The 18,386-nt window shown below is 39.0% G+C and overlaps 1 protein-coding gene across 9 annotated transcripts in view; it reads left to right on the forward strand.

Moving 5' to 3' along the window:
* gria1a (glutamate receptor, ionotropic, AMPA 1a) overlaps positions 1-18,386 on the forward strand; it is a 57,065-nt gene that overhangs the window by 27,003 nt on the left and 11,676 nt on the right. For 5 of the 9 annotated variants that reach the window (XM_026329918.1, XM_026329913.1, XM_026329914.1 and 2 more), the window contains 4 exons: positions 294-404; positions 5,316-5,522; positions 5,644-5,934; positions 6,010-6,089. In XM_026329918.1, the coding sequence (XP_026185703.1) occupies positions 294-404; positions 5,316-5,522; positions 5,644-5,934; positions 6,010-6,089 (689 nt within the window). Of the gene's footprint in view, positions 1-293; positions 405-5,315; positions 5,523-5,643; positions 6,090-18,386 lie in introns of all 9 variants that reach the window. The other 4 variants (XM_026329916.1, XM_026329915.1, XM_026329911.1 and 1 more) reach the window with 3 other exon arrangements.

Below are 18,386 nucleotides of genomic sequence, written 5' to 3' on the forward strand. Positions count from 1 at the left end.
CCCTGGCTTGTATATGGTAATATAGGTAGAGGCTTATTTCATGACTTATTATAGCCATTCTTATAATAAGATAATTTATACAACATTGTCAAGTACACTGTGTGCAGTTGCAAGAAAGTGATAAACACCCTATCCAATGTTAAATTAAATGCAAAAAGTGGATAAACTTTTCTATTCTGAACTATACATACAGTCAGGTCAGGTAACACATTATGCTGTATGCTTCAGGTCATGTGTTATTCCTCATTCATTGCGTTATTCTTTTTAGCAGTTAAATATTCTCCTCGTCTTAGGTCGGTTACTGGAACGAAGATGAGAAGTATGTGACCACCGGCAGCTTCATGAGAGGCAGCAATGAGACTTACGGCCTGCAGAACAGAACTTACATAGTCACAACTATCTTGGTGAGTCTGAGTAAAACAAGCAGGTTTGGAAACTGGGAAAGGATGTGGCAGGTGAGATGAGAGACCAAGACTCAGTCAGGGTAACAGTTTTGATTTTATTTTATTACAGTTCAGGCACTTGAAAAAATTCAGCAGACATTTGTTAGTGTCTCTTCCTCTTCCTTCTCTTCCCAACACGTTTCTTAACGTCTCTCTCTGTCTGAGTGGTGCCTGCCCAGAATCAGAATCACTTTATTTGCCAAGTAGAGTGCACTTGCAGGATTTTGTCTCGGTGACTGTTCATCGAACATACTTACAGTATGTTTACAAGAGATGACAACTTACCTCTGAGGTTGTGAAGTTTCAGTCTGTCCTTTATTCCTCTCTCATCCAATGTTCTTTATTTGGCTCAGATGTCAACAACTGGCTGCTGAACATAGTTTGGCCAGGTTGTGTTAAGTGCTGTGTCCTATATCACAGAGATGGAGCTGTCGGGGGCCGTGAAGGGGGTTGACTTTGAAAATAGGGCATAGGAGATTCCATCTCACTAACTCCCATTGTACCTAGGTTATTCTGACATTTTCTTAAAAGCAAGAAACAAAGTTGTTATCTAGCCAATATATAATAGGGGATTATGAAGATGGTAGCTTATCTCTGCAGGTACAGGATGTTCTCACTGTTGAAAACTTAGAATCGGAGTATATTCCAAGTCTGAAAATGTCTGAAACCAACTGCCTTCCCCTTAGTGTATTTTTCAAGTGAGAATGTAGTTTGTCCATAAGCATCACTGCCGTCATTTAATTTTGTTTGAATGAGTGCAGGTATAACTATCTAATGAGACATGCAAAAAATCTCACTAGCTGATTTTAAGCACCAACTTTAGCAGGAGACTAAGCAAAGGACTTGAGGCCTAGCAGTGCAGCTGGTATCCACTGTGAGGGTTAATGGGGTAAAGAATTTTTTTAAAGGGAAATCAGTCCTCACCAGGTAAAGGCATAGTGGAGATGATGAAATTGACGATGTAGAAAAAGAGGAAAAAGCATTGGCACACTTCAGTCTGTGCAGCCTGATTTTATAGAGGCAAGCTCTCAGTCTGAGACCATGTACTGAACAGCAGCTGAACACAACAATACATGCTGACATTACCAGTGAGAATCATCTGACAGTGCTGTATACATGTGACATCATACAGATCGTAAATATAGCACCTAAGTGAGAAAAACTCTTCATGTCAGCCTCCTAATTGTAATTAAGTTATGGGGAACTTCTCACTGCAACTGTATCCCAGCTGGTGACAGGAATTGCTTAAGTTTCAACAAATTAGTGCCAAAACGGCAGAGACATTAAATGTAAATAAACCCCACCATTTGTGCTAATACAATTGGTTTAGCTAATTAAGAAAGGCGCTTACACAGTCCGTGTATACCTGATTTAACTTGATAACAAAGGCCTAGAGATATGTTACACAACAAAATGAGCTTATTTAGGCTATTTTTTTCTGTTATTTGTCGTTACAGGGCTACTGTCTTTATGAATACTCCTCACATACATTCATTCATGCTCAACATCCTGTGCAATTTAAAAATGTAATTACACCAATTGTCACTTGGGTAGATTTTTTGAAAAAGCCTAAGTACTGGCCTAAAACCACATTGACAGCGCTGCAACAAATGTACCATGTGACTGTGTAGAAATAAGAAACGAGTAGAGAAATTTAAAACTGCTAGCTTAAAGTGGTGGATAACTGGTTAACCCAGAAAGTTAAAATAAATGTATAAACATTTAAATATCTATATAAATGAAATGGATAAATGGTTGTAATGTTTAAATTTAATGGAACCATAATGTCTGATGATGGTTTAAATAAGTGTGCAAATGATGGGGGGGGTTAAGACATAAACATTATTTTTTATTATATATTTCTTTTTCTATGCAATGACAAAACGTTCTAATAAACTACAATTTAAAAGTTTTGCTAGCCTGCTGATGTTGCTGCTGTTTTTACAAACAATCTCTCTGTATGAACTAAGAAACTTTCAGAAAAGCTCCCAGGTGTCAGAAAAGCACACAAGTTCATTTAACACTTAAGTCCTGGTGTAATTCAGAAGATTTCAGTAATTAATGGAATCTGCTGTGTGCAATGTGTGTGTGTTTGTGTGTGTGTGTGTGTATGTCTGTCCATCCCATTGAGTTAGTCTGAGCAAACATGAAGTGGGCATCATTTATTGAAAACCTGTGGAATTCTTCTGCCTGTCTTGTTTTTATATATATATATATATATATATATATATATATATATATATACATACACATATACATGTGTATGTGTATGTGTATATATATATATATGTGTGTGTGTGTGTGTGTGCGTGTTTATATTTGTTTATACTAATATTTATGTAGCTGCACATCGTGTGCCCCTACAGTACTGCCCAGCCATCTAGTCATATTACAGTTAACAAGTTGATTCAAAGATAATTATGGGGAAGGGGTTTATTTCTGATGTTGAGTTTGCAGATGAATGAAAACTGGAAATGTGCAGAAGTCTGGACAGTAGTGGAAAATATATTCTCATTCTGCAAATGTGTCAACACTTTTAATTACATTTCTTATATTATTGCTAAACACAGGCCTAAACAGGCATATAGGTTTTATTTTAATTGAACCACTGCCTAAGGGTTGGAGTTTGTTATAGTGAATTTTGCACATTGCATGAACAGGTTTGGTAATGGAATATTTTTGAAAGTCAGAGGTTTAAGTAACAGGTCTGTGCAAATCAACCTACTGTTGACAATTCAATTGTTTGAAAGTTTTATTACAACAATATCCATTTTATATTGTGTTATATTGTCAAATAATATCCAGTTTAAGATCATTTCAAATTACTACATTTCAAACATGAAAGTCAGTGGCCATAGATGTAGAGCAGGTATACTATGAAAATCTTAACATGTCTGTTGGCATCTAATTAAAAAACATGAAAATTCTCATTTAAACCTGAAGGTTGCAGCCTCCCTGGAGTACAGACCTAAAATAACTCTCTCTGACATAATCTCCTATCAGTGTCCCCTTTTCTAGGAAGATAAATTGGTTTTCTCTCTTGGAAGCTAAGAGAAGAGATAAGGTGTGGACAGTTATTGGGTTGCAGGGTAACAGTAGAGTTTTTACACCTTATAACTTTTGTGCCCACTGACTTGTTGCTTGAGTGGGTGTTGTTTTGCCAGCACGAAGTGATACCTTTGTGCTGGCCCCTAAAATCCCTGCTGTCCCAGCCTGTGCAAGCAGACCAGAAGGAGTGAAGCAGAGCAGGTTTTATGGAGCACTCAGGCTTGATGCCCTCACAATCATGGTTTTACGCTAAAAGCATGCCTGTAATTTTAAGGTTTACTTTTTGAATGCTAGTAGCTTGTTATTAATGACACGTATTGTGTGCAACTATTACAATAAGTAGGCTTACATTATTTAAATAAGCTTTCAGCAAGAAATGGCAGCATGAAAGAGCAGAACATGTAATTTTCAAAATTCCCTTGAGGTCCACTTGACTTTGTCGTAAAGATGCTTCACATTTGAAAGTAATCAAACATACTAATTCATCCATTTTGCATAATTTGTAAATATCCACTGACATATGTTCTTGCGTGCACATGTGTGTTGTGAGTGTGTGTATTACATTTAATATGACTGAATGACAGTAGATTGTATTGGAACATCAGTCAGACTGAGTAGTAGAAGACTTTCTGTATGCCATACCATGTCTCTTTGTGCACCCATGTCTGTCTCTCTCTCTCTCGCTCTCTCTCTCTCTCTCTTTGTGTGTGTGTGCGCACACGTGTGTGTGCGCACAAGAGAGAGAGGGAAAGCGAGAGACCCTGCCATGTGCACAGTGAAGTGTGTGTCTTAGTGAGTGCAAGTGCATACATTGTCAAAGCCCTGCATGTCAGGCCTTTCTCACCACTGTCTCCCTGAGGTGCCATTTTTCGACCAGTGGGCTGCGGGTTTCCATGTGTAACAGTGATTGCCTGCACCTCAACCATAAAGAGCAGGAGAACCCAGATAACTGTAACACACAGAGGAGGTGGCAGGATTTGCTCTGCTCAGCACAGCTTTAGCTAAAAGCAGGCACACATAACAACTTGTGGGAATTGAGGCCCTGCCAATGCTGGTGGACAATCCAGACTGACTGTAATTTTATATGAAATACATTCTTCTTAAAGTAAAGCAAGGCCCCAGGTGTCATGTCAGCTGTTATTTCTCAAGGTCCCCAATCGGTATGAGATGTACAAATCTCAGTATGACATAACAAGAACAGCCTGACAAACACACGCACACACTCACCAATTCTTTCACTTCCTCACAACTTGATCCATGTTATCAACACTCCTTTCAACGTGTCAATGCTGTGGTAATGATCATATTTAGGCACCTTTTGTGTTTGAATTACACACCATACCTTCAAGAGACAAAGCCAAAATAATACCTGGTAATTCCATGTAATTATCTTTTCTTGCAAACCTTTTACAGTAACAATTATATTTTTGGTGCAGTCATGTATTTTTTTTTTTCCCCAAAGTCTCAGCTATAAGCATGAATTGCAATGAAGCATAGAATGCATCCGTTAACATCCTTCCCAAATTTTAATATAGTATTATTAAACTTAACAACATAACATAACATAACAACTTTATTATCAGTGATCATGTATCATGTCATGATCATGACTTAATTACCTTATCAAGTTGTCTTGCTGTAAAAGTGTGACTTACAGTCACGTCAGCATGTGCCAAATGCGTTATCAATGCACATTTTGTTTCAAATCAGTGAAATTCTCAGTTACTTCAAAAACAGTTAACTTGTTTCCTCTATGTGATTTTTCGGACCTGCAGTAAAATTGTGGGAAAATGATTTTACTCACTGTGTCTTTAAATATGACAGGAGTCTCCATATGTGATGCTGAAGAAGAATCATGAACAGCTTAATGGAAATGATAAGTATGAGGGCTACATTGTCGAGCTGGCTGCAGAGATAGCCAAACATGTGGGTTACCAGTACAAACTGAAGATCGTCTCAGATGGCAAGTATGGAGCCAGAGATCCCGATACCAAGATGTGGAACGGCATGGTGGGAGAACTGGTGTATGGGGTGAGTTTTGTGTTGGATTATTACAGCAGGAAAATAGACATAAATTACTCGAGCTCCGTGTTTTAACAGTGAGATACCAAATTAGATTAAATTCCTAACTGTCTCTCATTTGTTTATACAGAAAGCAGATGTGGCTGTGGCTCCTTTGACCATCACCCTGGTCCGTGAAGAAGTTATCGACTTCTCCAAGCCCTTCATGTCCCTTGGTATCTCCATTATGATCAAGAAACCCACCAAATCCAAACCTGGTGTGTTTTCATTCCTGGACCCACTGGCTTACGAGATCTGGATGTGCATAGTGTTTGCCTATATTGGTGTCAGCGTCGTCCTCTTCCTTGTCAGTCGGTTCAGCCCATACGAGTGGCACGCTGAGGACTATGAGGAGGGAGGTGAGCCGCAGACTCCCACCCAAGCTGCAGCCTCTAACGGGGTGCAGCAGGGCCAGACACCAACACAGCAGAACACCAACCAGCAGAGTCCTGAGCAGACCAATGAGTTTGGCATCTTCAACTCCCTTTGGTTTTCACTCGGTGCCTTCATGCAACAGGGATGTGATATCTCACCACGGTAAGAAACTGAGGCCACAAATTGTGATGCACTGCAGTCACAATCCATTGTTGGTACACAAAGAGACACTCAGTGCCACCTACGTTCAATATGTATGCTACACCAACGCTTCAGCATGCTGTGTTGTTTTTTGTTTGAATCAGTTGGGCTTTGTTCTTTGCCAGTCACTTGTCATATTTGTTAAGCATGATGAAGAGCAACAGAGGGATTTTGTGATGTGGTCATGTTGCAGAGTGTTGGGTTTTCATTCTCCAGTGTCCAGATGTTTTCCGTGGTGGTATCAACATGCCATCATGACTCACATCTTTTCAAAATTTATAATCCATATCTACCTACCTATCAATCTATCTGTCTGTCTATTTGTGGGCAAAGATAAATATTAAGCCCTTGAAGAGCGTTATGAAGGATCCTGGCGTGAGCATTGAGTGTTATGTGCTGACTCCCCTCGAGTGCTCTCATGAGCTGTGGTATGAAACCATTCTCAAAAGGTCACCAATTAAAAATCTCATTAAGTGTCTGAAATTAGAGACACTGAGGTCGACTTTCTGAGCTTTCCAGAGGGACTAACAGGAGGAGATGAGCAGATAATGTCAGTATTATCAGTAAGCTGTGGAACAGCGGAGGGAGGTTAGGTCATGCGTAGACACAGAGTTTCTTGCCATGTTAAACCTGTGCACATTACATATTGGTGGTGCACATATGAAGGTGTATTTTTACTGTTGCTATACTGTGAGACTGAAAAGGTTGAGGCTTTGGTTTGGATTAGAAGCTGAAAAGCTGATTGTCACCAAACCCTCATAAATCCTGATGTGTGCTCAAGCAAACTATTTGAACAACTTGAAGGAAACAGCTGAAGTCAGGAGACAATTTAGCTTAGGTTAGCATGAAGACTAAAAACAACTTGCAAGACTTGGTCTAAAATTTTAAAAAAGTCCACACACTAGCACTAATAACCCGTTATACTTTATTTATTTAATATGTACAAAAAATGAAAGTTTAAAAAATAATAACACAAAGTTGTGGCTTGGGGTAGATAAGCAAATGGTATTGATCTTCACATGTACATTTTGACAATGTGCCTTTAAATGTTTGTTCAAAACACAAAAAATAATGATGGCTGACGAGGGCAAACAGGCTCAACGGCCAAAACACACACAAGAGAGAAACGCTGCAACGGAAGTGCGCCAGGCCTGTAGGGGGACTACCTCCCTGAAATGAGTTTCTGCAGTGTGGGATGTCTGAAGGTACGTTTTCCGTTTATTTCTTTTTAAACACTTGGCCATCATCTTTTACAATACTGTACTTTTATAATACTGTAAAACATGATGACCAAGTGTTTAAAAAGAAATAAATGGAAAACATACCTTTATTATGGCGCCTGTCTAAAAGTTAGCCAAACTTTGTTCACAGCATCCCTCAGTTCGGGGGTGTTTCCCTCTTGCATGTGTTTTGGCTGTTGCGGCGCGTTTGCCCTTTTTGGCCACCATAAAAAATAAATAAATCAATAAATAAACAAATCAAAATAGTTACCCATAACAAGCAAGTGAATAACATTTGCAATTTGCATTGTGATGCCAATAGGATAGGAAATGATATATACTAGGAGTTTTTATTGTACTAGGGATATTTTAACATCTGAGCCAGAACTGTCTGCATGGCTAAATAAGACTAGAGGCAGGTTAGAAAACATGTTTGTAATTTGAGTGAACCAACCCTGGCTTCATCTAAGCTGATCGATGACCAACAATAGCAGGCATGTTGTGTTGCAAGGCGCCCGGGTCTGAATGCAATTATTTGTTTATAGGCGTGTTTCTGTTCAGTCAGCCTTCCCTTTTTGAGAGTCAGAGCAGCATGTGCAACGCTACTTATTTATCCTGGCTTCCATCTTGTGACATTTACAAAATGTCCACTTCGCTCTTACCATACACGAATATTGTAAGGGAAAAAATGTCTACACCTACAGGCCTCCATGCAGCACCTAGAGGTACTGTACATGAGGTAGGCCCTGGATCTCCACTCCCACAGGCCTTCACCTGACATTTATCATTTTTAGCCTGGAGACTTCACTATACTTGAAGCCTATTGTCCGTACATTCTTATCTTACAGACAGAAAATGCATATGCAGTAACCACTAATTCATTTATTTATTTATTTATTTATTTATTGTGTGTGTGCTTTCAAGACCCATGCTTTTTCAAATTGCCCCTGTAGTTTCTCTCTTGATTGTTTGTGTATGTGTGGGAATTTCTGTGTATACTGTATGTTTGACCATACATGGGTTCATGCATATTTGTAAAGTATTTGCATCAGTTTTGCTTGGGGAAATGCAGTCTATGCTGATGCAAGACCTGAGTGCATAAAACAGATCCAGCATGTGCTTGTGGCATTTCTGCCACTGCCATCTCTGACTGCAAATTGCAAAAGGCCTGTTATAAGACACATTTCATCATAGAGTGGTAATAACTATAACAAGAATATTGGCCTGACATTTCATTTACCAACCAATAAACAGAGAAGTGACATTGTAGTGAGAAAAATACTGAGTTTTATCTGTTAGATAACGGGAACACTTTTCATTTTAAGTATCTTGTGATATTTAACCCACATTAAAACAAGCACAGAAGTGTGCTGGCAGTTTTGTATGTTCTCATTTAAATAGGTTTTAGGTAGAACCCATTTCCATAATGTCACCTGCCAGGACAGCAGCTTTAAGAACTCATATGCTCTAAGGACTTGAGTCAAATATCTTGCCCTACCAAGGTCATTGTAAATTTTGTGTTGTTAATGAAACACTGTTGGGAAGTCAGCATGCCAGTGTCTAAAATAACAAACAACATCAAAACAAAAACCTCTTAAGTTTGGTAGCGTGTGCAACAGTCCGCGCTGTGCAGATCAGCATGGTGGCGTCTGCTTGGTGTCTTGAAAACCAGCACAGTGAATGTTTCACCCTACTGAAAACTGCCCTGAAGGAAAACATCTTCCCCTTGAAAATTTGGGTGACCTACTTGCTCTACTTAGCACAGCGCACATTCACACACAGAGGCGCATGTTGATGTATCTCCTAAAGCAGTATGAGCTGCTCTGCTAGACACAAAAGAACATGTAACAGAGCTAGTGCCCCTAATCTCATACTGTATATTTCACATTAACGCGGTGTACCATTTCACTGGGCACCTGGAATTTGAGAGAATTCTTTTTTTTTTTTTCATCTACAAAGGCTCTTGTGAGAACAATATTTTTTAGTATCTGTATTCATGAATAAATTGCATAAAATCACTATAAGCTTATAAGCTAAAAAAATTGACAATAATGTCACTAATGAAAACTAAACTAAAATATTTTCAAATGTGTTATAACATGTTCAAAGAAAGGAGTGATCCTGTCAGGTCACAACCTGTCCAACATGGATGGCAAGGTGACGCATCGCTGTAATGGACAGTGACTGTTTATATATCTGAGACTAAACTAGAGTTCGAGCTAAAAGGGGTTGACTTAGATTTGGTAAAAGTTATTGAGCGTGCTAATAAACCAGAGAGCGTGTGATTGGCTGAAAAGTAAGGAGGTGGTGGCTTGTGACAACCACACTGGCATGACAAGTGACATGAAATTAAAAAGTTAACACAAAAGTATCCCTTTGAAATAAAATGTGACGTGATGTAAAAGTGTCATGGTGAATATATTTCTATATTTACGTAGTAAAACAATAACTGGTTACTTATATATTATGCATGTCAGTCACGTGAATCATTATTTCATTTTCTTTTAATTTAATATTGAATATATGGAATATATGTGTCTGACAACTACTGATAGCTGATTATTGCCTTTTTGTTACAGAAGCGTAGAAAACAAAAACATGTAAAGAATTTAGTTTCTGAATTTGCTGGCATTTTTGAGCAGGTGCTTACAAACCACTTGTCACTGTGCTTTTATCACTAATAGGTGAGAACAAAATGTTCTAGAGATGCATTCAGCTCTGAGGTAGGCAGCTTGGAGCACTTCACTCTTTATGCTTCTCCATTTAATCAGAGACAAAAGGCCAAGGAACAACACTGACGATCCACTCTGTGCTGGAATAATCGTGTTTAATTTCCCTTTATGTTTGTATCAGCAAGTGTGTGTGTCTGTGCACATATACACTGGCTCTATTAAAAGCACTCACTGCCATTTTCTTTGTCTGCTGCCTAACAGTATCTGACTGGACCAGTCTAAAGATATTTTTTCAGATTCCTTCATCAAGGTTTATTCTCTGTGTGCGTGTGTGTTCTTACATGCTTTTAGGTATGTATTCATATAATGATGTGATGCATTATTGTGTACAGTACATATGTGTGTGTGTGTGTGTGTGTGTGTGTGTATGTGTGGGTATTATCCACTCTGCTCCCCCCTGCTATTTATTCTTTGTGAGACCTTGTGTACTGTGCTCTTTCGAAATGTCAGCACTGTCAGTCAAGCCCTCCCATAAGCCCCAGTCCGTGCTGTTGGGCCCTCCCCGTGTTTATCTCTGCAGACAGGTGGACTCTGAGAGTGACCCCCTCTATACCCCCCCTCACATACATACACCATTCTATCCATCCATCCATTTACTTCTTTACCCAGCACTTCTTTTCAGCCACTCCCTTCTCTGCTCTGCTCTTCTCTCCTTTATAAATCTCTCTGCCTCTTCCAATGGCTTTTTGGTGGCAGTTACTTACTCGTATGTCATGGCTTCACTTGTGCTTCCTGTTTTCACCTGACACGCCTCCTGTGCCAAGCAGCTGTACACACAAAAATACACGCACACACTGGCAGATGCAAGAAGATTGTTTCACATCTATAATAATATGCTTTAGTATTTCTAGGCTGTCTTTAAATTGTTGTGCACTGGAGTTCATAAGAATGTGCTATGTTTAAAGAAGACAAGAGTTTTTGTCACATGGATTTGTGTTTTATATATATATATATATATATATATATATATATATATATATATAATCACTAAGACTAAGTGGAGCATTGCTTTTGGACACACTAATGAAATGTTTTCATTATGAAGCAGCTGCAGGACAGAATGTGGTATGAATCTGATTTCAAATTGGACTTTTTTTGAGCTTACTCAACAATACAGCAAGGAAGGATTTGTCTTTCTATATTATTAGAGCATCAACAAACCACTGCAAGGTGGAGGAACTATTTACTATTTATTAGCTGTAATAAAAGGGTAGAAAAAGCAGTCGCATACGCAGCAGGATCTCTATCATACATGACATTGTTGATTTTGACTTGGCTCACAATGTCCATATGAAGCCTGTCAGGTGGGAGCTTTTGGCCGAAAGAAAACCTGAGTAAAAGAATGTGGGTTCATGCTGTTCCACCATTCAATGTGTTTTGAGATCTGTGTATGTGTGTGTGTCTACGTGTGTGTGTGTGTGCATGTGTGTGCGCATAGCTGTGTATGTGTCTGAAGTGCATCGTCCCGTGGAGTTGTCTCCTCTCTGCTGCTGTTAGATGATTGTAGACTGAAAAAAATCTGCTGTCACTCACACCCTGCCTGCCACAACAGCAATTTCTCAGCTTGGCAGTCAGAATTGTTCAATAACATATCTTGTATGTGGCATATTACAGTAACCTGGAAAGTATTTTTCAAACTAAGTTTTTTGTTATACTGTAATACTTGTTTTGCTCTTTAAGCAGGTACATTGCAGCCTCCATGTTCACATATTTAACTAAATGGATACTTCTTTGAGTATCCAATCCAAACTGATTTCCCAGTCATAGTTTAGCAACCATAACTAACCACAGGTCTGTCAAGCTTGCAGTTTCACAAGTTAAAGCAGTGTGTTTGTGGCTCTAACATAAAATGGAATCATGTCCACAGTGGCAACCACACTTCCAAGGCCCAGCACAACACAAATTCAAAAGGCTTTAGTGTGGGGTTACAGATTCCATTTAAAACTATTATATAACTAGGACATCCACTGTGTAGTAATTTTCCAACATGTGCTGTCAGAGCTTAGTCTAATGTTAGCTGCTCTGTTCATCTGGATATGGGAAAGGTCACAAGAGAAACCACTCCTGATGTTATCCTAGCATTACATATTTACTGAACTGAGGCTGATTTTAAAATTGTGACATTTTAGATGTCAGGAAGTCCTTAAACAACCCACCAGAGAACGTTTGCACTGTTGCCAACTATGTTTAATGTAAAGCTCAAAGTCACTAAATGCTGCTAGATGACATCACAAGCACCATATTAGTGCCATCATGACAAAACTACTGTCCTCAAGGGAAAGTAGTTCATGTCTGGCCAAAAAGTTGCTAGATTTTACAATAGTCGCTTTCTGGAATAAAGTCCCTAAAGAGCTTTTAAGAGTTGCCAGATCTAGTGAGAAAATCACAAAGTTGGCAACATTACCGGCAACTGCATTAGCACAGGGTGATAATGGAACTTTGGCAAATATTAAAAGGCAACAAACTGTATCTCTCTTAACAAAGTTTTCAATTTTCCTCACCCCCATATTTGTTATGTACCTAACATGAATGGAAGCTGCTGTCGAGTAGCAAATCAAAAAAAAAAAAAAAAAAAAAGTTGACTCGTTACACTCAATTGTACATAATATATAGTTAATGGACTAGAAATGCAAAATGCTTTTTTGTCTCATAAGATTTAACTTACCATAGCACTGCTATTGCTGATAGTATTTTCTATTTTCTATTTGCAGATTTTTCTTGTTGATGCTGTATGTGCTTGTTTATTTTAAGATACCCACTTTGTTGCACAGCACTTTCTCCCTTTTATTCAAGTTTTACATCACATGCTGTACTTTATGGAGTATGCACACAGAGAAAATGCTCCCATTCATGCTACTATAGCACAGTGAAATGCTGCAATGCAGAGTGCATGAAATCATAAATGTAATGTTGCCTTGTATGTTTTATGATCAGAGGCTGTTTGGTTAGTAATCAAGCCATGAGGGAGGAACCAAGTGATTCCTTGTGATTAAAGAAATGATTGATCTAATTATTGATCTTGCACAGAAATTGGTTAGGTATAACATACTGTACAGTTATTGTTGTTATAGTGTTACACACCACCAAGTTACATAATTGTGGAGTTGCTGTCAAAGCAGTTGGGGAAAACTTGATAGGAGGAAATGGTTTATTCATAAAGAGATGGTTCAGTTTAGTTCATGGCATAAATAATGTTTTATTAATCTGGAAATCACATGAAGGCAACTTTTGATCATACATGCATGCACACTGTAAGAAACTAGTGAGCCTCATGCCCAAACACACACTTACACCCCCACTAGGGTATCACACTTTGTACACAGACAAAGTCACCATCCCCTCAGAGGCATATACTCTGTCAAATCTGCATTTGAAACAATCACACAGAGGCGCACATATGTTTCCAGCTGCAGAGAGGTGTTTCTGCCGTAATCAAGCTGTAGCAGTATAAGAATGTCTTTAATGCAGCTATAAATTATACACCAGGCATGAGGCCACATAGGAAATCTAACTGGACCAGAGGAAACATTGCCAACAGTCTGACTGGCAAGATGTGCACTGTGATGCTTAGGGCTTATCAGTCAGGCCTGTGTCTGCCAGCCGTGAGCTGAAAGCAGACCTAATGAGAGCTTTCCCGCTTTAATGGCAATTCTATCCTATTATAGGGGTGGCTGCCCTTATAGAGAGAAAGACCGGGAGAGGAGGAGTGAGATGACTAAAGTCTCTCTCAGCTCAGCTGTACTGTTTTGAGTGCAGTGTGTGTTGCTATGGCAACCATAAAGATACAGATTTTTCTTTTGGAGCAATGCAGCTTCTCATCAAGTGTCTCTGGTCTGTGAAACTGCACATGAGAGCACACGCATGACATGACACAGCCAGATTAAGTGCAGACGCAGCCCGTTTTTATGTGTGTATGGTATTGATTTTCAGTGAACAGTTGGGATGTATCTGTGTCTGGATTCCTGTTTTCTTGCTGGAGTGACTAAGAGTTTGTGCGTATGTGTGTGGGCGCATAGCGAGTGCTCTCACAGCTCGCCGGCACTGACTTATCTCAGGTTACATGAGGCTAAGACAGCATCCATGATGTCATCCTGCGAGCACGTGTACAGCCACAGACCTGATGATTACGGTCATATCTCAATCGTACTGATTCTTCTGAACTAATACCTGGAATAGCTGGGAGCTACAGTGTTTTATGTTCGTGCTCCACCACTCAACAAAGCATATGTTGCAAAGCAGCCACTTAACCCAGCTTCCTCTTAATGAAACGAACACGCATTAAACAATTACATAGCATTTTGAATCATAGTGCTTTTATTAAATCTTCCATAGCGTACTTGTATGAGTGTAATTATCAGTTTTTGGTGTGGTTGCTGCAGGCTGTTAGCAACATTATCATATTCTCTTTTCAACTCAAAGGCATGGTAATACTGACCTTTCTATGGAGAGAGAGAAGGGGGGAGGGGGTGTTTTTATAAATCATTATTTTCTGCTCCCTGCTTAAAGCCTGTATTTTAGCTTGGCCTTGAAGATGAAAACGCACTGAAAATAAACAATCTAACAATGATGAGCCTCGGAAAACAAAAGCACAAGCAAGCACAATGTAAAGTAAACCTACCACTTTGCAACAATATTGACCATAACGCATTTCTGTCCTCCAGAGCATCTTTTAGCAATAGAGAGAGAGAGAGAGGCAGAATGAAGTGATGGAAAACTATAAACACAATGTCAGAAGTGGATTTTTGGCCTGGTGAGCACTAAAAGCATTGTGAGTTGCACATTAAACCAATCTGAAGTGTCTGCACTGAGATTAGTTCAATTTTGGAGCCACAATGGAGAACCAAAACTGCTCTTTTGCATGTGGTTTTAGGAGCCACATTGACCTATATTGAGACAGAATTGAAAAAAAAAGGTAAATACATTATTCTGGATAGTTATCCTGACATACCCATAACAGGCTGATTTTCACCAAGGAGGCTTTTGGGAATCGTGAGCTTAATAAAAGTTTTATCAACTCATAACATTTAAAAGCATCAAAGGCATAGTAGAGGAAATATTAATTAACAAAAGCTTTGTGATAAAAGAATAAAGGCTGTTAAAACAGTAAAATCCAGCTGATCTGTGTCAGAAAAAATATGAGATATGTTTAGGTATTCCAGAGCTGTACGGGCATATCGATCCAAAAATAAACAATGGGGTGGGAGCTAACTTGGTTGTCATTATATTTCAGTTTGGTGAGACCAGCAAGGCCAGATCCATTTATTCACCCAGACTTGTATATATTTGGCACATTTACTGAGTTGTGTTGAAAACATTCCCTGCACTTCACAGCAGTAACTAATTAGTCATTACCTACTAACTAATACCATAAACTCCGCAATTACACTAGCGTGCATGTGTCTTTCTGTCTGCTGCTATCTGTAGGATTTTATACTACTATGCATGTTTCTTTACTTGCAGGCTCCAGTTTACTAGCAAGTAACATTTTGTCTTTTCTACTGACTTGAACAAAACAAGTCTTGTCCGAACAAATTGGGAGGGACTGTGCCTAGTTATTAAGAACATGCAGCTGTCTTGCTAATTTTTAAGAAGCAAAAAAAAAAAAAAAAAAAAAAGCAAAAAAAAGCAATGTAGCAGAAAACTCCTTTTCTATCCCTGATTTGTCTTAGAATCACACCATAATTAGAGACCATTTTCTTTCTCATTTAAACCTCTGTAATTCCTAATCCATTGTAATGTGGCCATTACTGGCTCATTTTTTACACTTGCTTAAGTCATTAGTCATTGCTAATTACCATATCGAAGAGAGAAGGGCCAGTCAGGGGAATTCTAATGAGAGTTTAGTGCTACAGCACAATCTCTGGAAGCTGTAAGTGGAGATCATATAGCAAAGGGCTGAAGATCTGGCTCTGACTTAGACAGATGGTCCAATTCATTTTGCTGTCCATCACACTGTAAATGACTGCGAACCTGGATGCATGCCCAACTGATAATGGTTATATATACTGTACCTATAAAACATACTTAACACTCACTTAACACTACTAGGGTTGGATTTGTGTATCAAGTTGGTAAATTGACTGGATTCATTAAAGTTGTTATAAGTGATCTTTTTATACTAACAACCTATGAAATTCATATGTATAAGTAAAGCATTTGCTCATCGTGACACCTCCAAAGAGAATTATCACCCGACTATGCAGCTTCACTCAACTTTGCAGAGTATTTTTACCATCTTTCAGCTCATCGGTTTTGTTTTACTGCGAGCAACATTGCTGTTTCCAAATGCAACAGCAGCATCTGCAGGACAACAGACAGTTATCCTCAACATTTTTAGAAAAAAGTTCCAATGAAAAAAAGTTCTGATAAAGTCACTTTACTGTACCTGTCCAGTTACAAGACAACCAGCAGGTGAACAGAGTTTAGCACATAGTGTCTAGAAAGCTGTCTACTTCCCTAAGAATTAATGGAGACCAGACCAGAACATAAAGGAAAGTGAATATTGGACTTACACTCATCATGTTTCTCCACTGACCTGTGTGTGTGCTGAATGTGTAAATAGGAAAACAGTGTACCAACACTTGCTAGTGTTTAGGTATGTCTAACTTGTTTTACCACAAATTAACAGCTACAGTAAATGTAAATTAATTACATTGGGGGTTTGAATATGCTGACATTTACAAATCAGTTAATCAGCTAATTATCAGTTTTTGATTGATAACTATTCTAAAAATGTCCTCTGTCCACATTTCCAGAGTCCAGAGTGTTGTCTTTTACTAAAAAAGAGTAAAACAGATGGATTTTTGAATTTGAGAAGCTTCAGCTGGTAGCTTTTTGGTATACTGTATGTCTGTATACATCACTGATGCTGAGCTAGGGATTTTGCTGCTTCCATTACCGTTGCAATGAAACAGGCATAGTGAATAATTGATTAGTGATTGCCTTAACAAGACTATGACTACGGTGCTACTTGGAAAATTTCCCTCACTGTAATGAGACAACTTGGTTAATGTTTTACTGGGGAGCCAGGATTGACTGCTGTGCAATAATGTATGCACAGTGGAAAGGCATCTCAAAGGAAGCCAGTTCAAAAGGAAACAAACACAGACAAACAGGTCTGTGTTTGCCAGTCGCTCTGCTCAACTAGGGAGGAGGACTGCTGCAGGAGAACCAACACACACACAGTCCCTATTCTTTTTCCTCACAGCCAATGGTGACCCGGTTGTTGACACATACATACACACACACACACACACTAACATTGTCCTCAGGAAGTATGCATTTTGTTGTCTGTGTATGTGTGTGCATACTTGAATGCGTCAGTGTCAGTGCCAAGGTGTTGGCCATTGTTGTCTTGGTCCAAAACAAACCCCTGTCAGCCCCCCAGCACATGAAGAGACAGGCAGGGTGCACAGCAGAGACGAAGGAGGGCAAAGGAAAGAGAAAGAGGAGAAACAGAGAAAGAAATAAAGAAAAACGGGCAATTGAAGGAGAAGGATTAGACAGCTGTTTACTGCCTTCTCTGGAGGCCAGCAGCTGTCAAAGCTAAGGAGTTTGTCAGCCTCTGGTGGCACTGTCCAGTTTACTTTTTATCTCTGCCATTTCTCCCTGTCTTGCTCTCACTTGTATCTTTGTTTCAGTCAAGCATGACACACTTTTATAATTATATTGTAACATCTTCATTGGTTTTTAATAAGCATTAGTCACTAACTGTGGCTATTATGTTTATTTGACTTTTAGTGTATTCACATTCTTTCAAATCCTTTCACCTGTTTTGTGGAAAAGGATGATGCTTTTGTTATAACCATATTTATTTCATTTTGTTTTTGTTTGTTTGAGCTGTTAAGAAAAATAGTGTATGCTCTTCACTTGAGAACTGTGGGCTGCAGATAAAAAAAATGATCAAATATGCCACACGTTCTGTTGTAAAATGATGAATGGCAGAAAAAAAAAAACAGATCTGGCATGGCCTGCAATGGACTGGTGACCTGTCCAGGGTGTACCCCTGCCTTTCACCCAAAGAGAGCTGGGATAGGCTCCAGCTGATCCACGTGACCCTGGTTAGGAATAAGCGGGTATAGATGATGGATGGATGGATGGATTAATGAATGATCTGGTATGTTCATTTAGTCAGTCTTGTTAATAACGATGTCTTTGAGTTAGCACGTGCATGTGGCACTGTTTTGCTTCTTTGCAGATTTCTGTGGTGTTTGACAAAGGCAAAAGAAACAAACAGCTTTGGAGCTAATGAATCTGGTTTATTTACCAAATTGGAACTGAATTCAAAGTGGAACCAGACCATCTCT

This window comes from Mastacembelus armatus, chromosome 10 (assembly GCF_900324485.2).
Source record: "Mastacembelus armatus chromosome 10, fMasArm1.2, whole genome shotgun sequence".
NCBI classification, from domain to species: domain Eukaryota; kingdom Metazoa; phylum Chordata; class Actinopteri; order Synbranchiformes; family Mastacembelidae; genus Mastacembelus; species Mastacembelus armatus.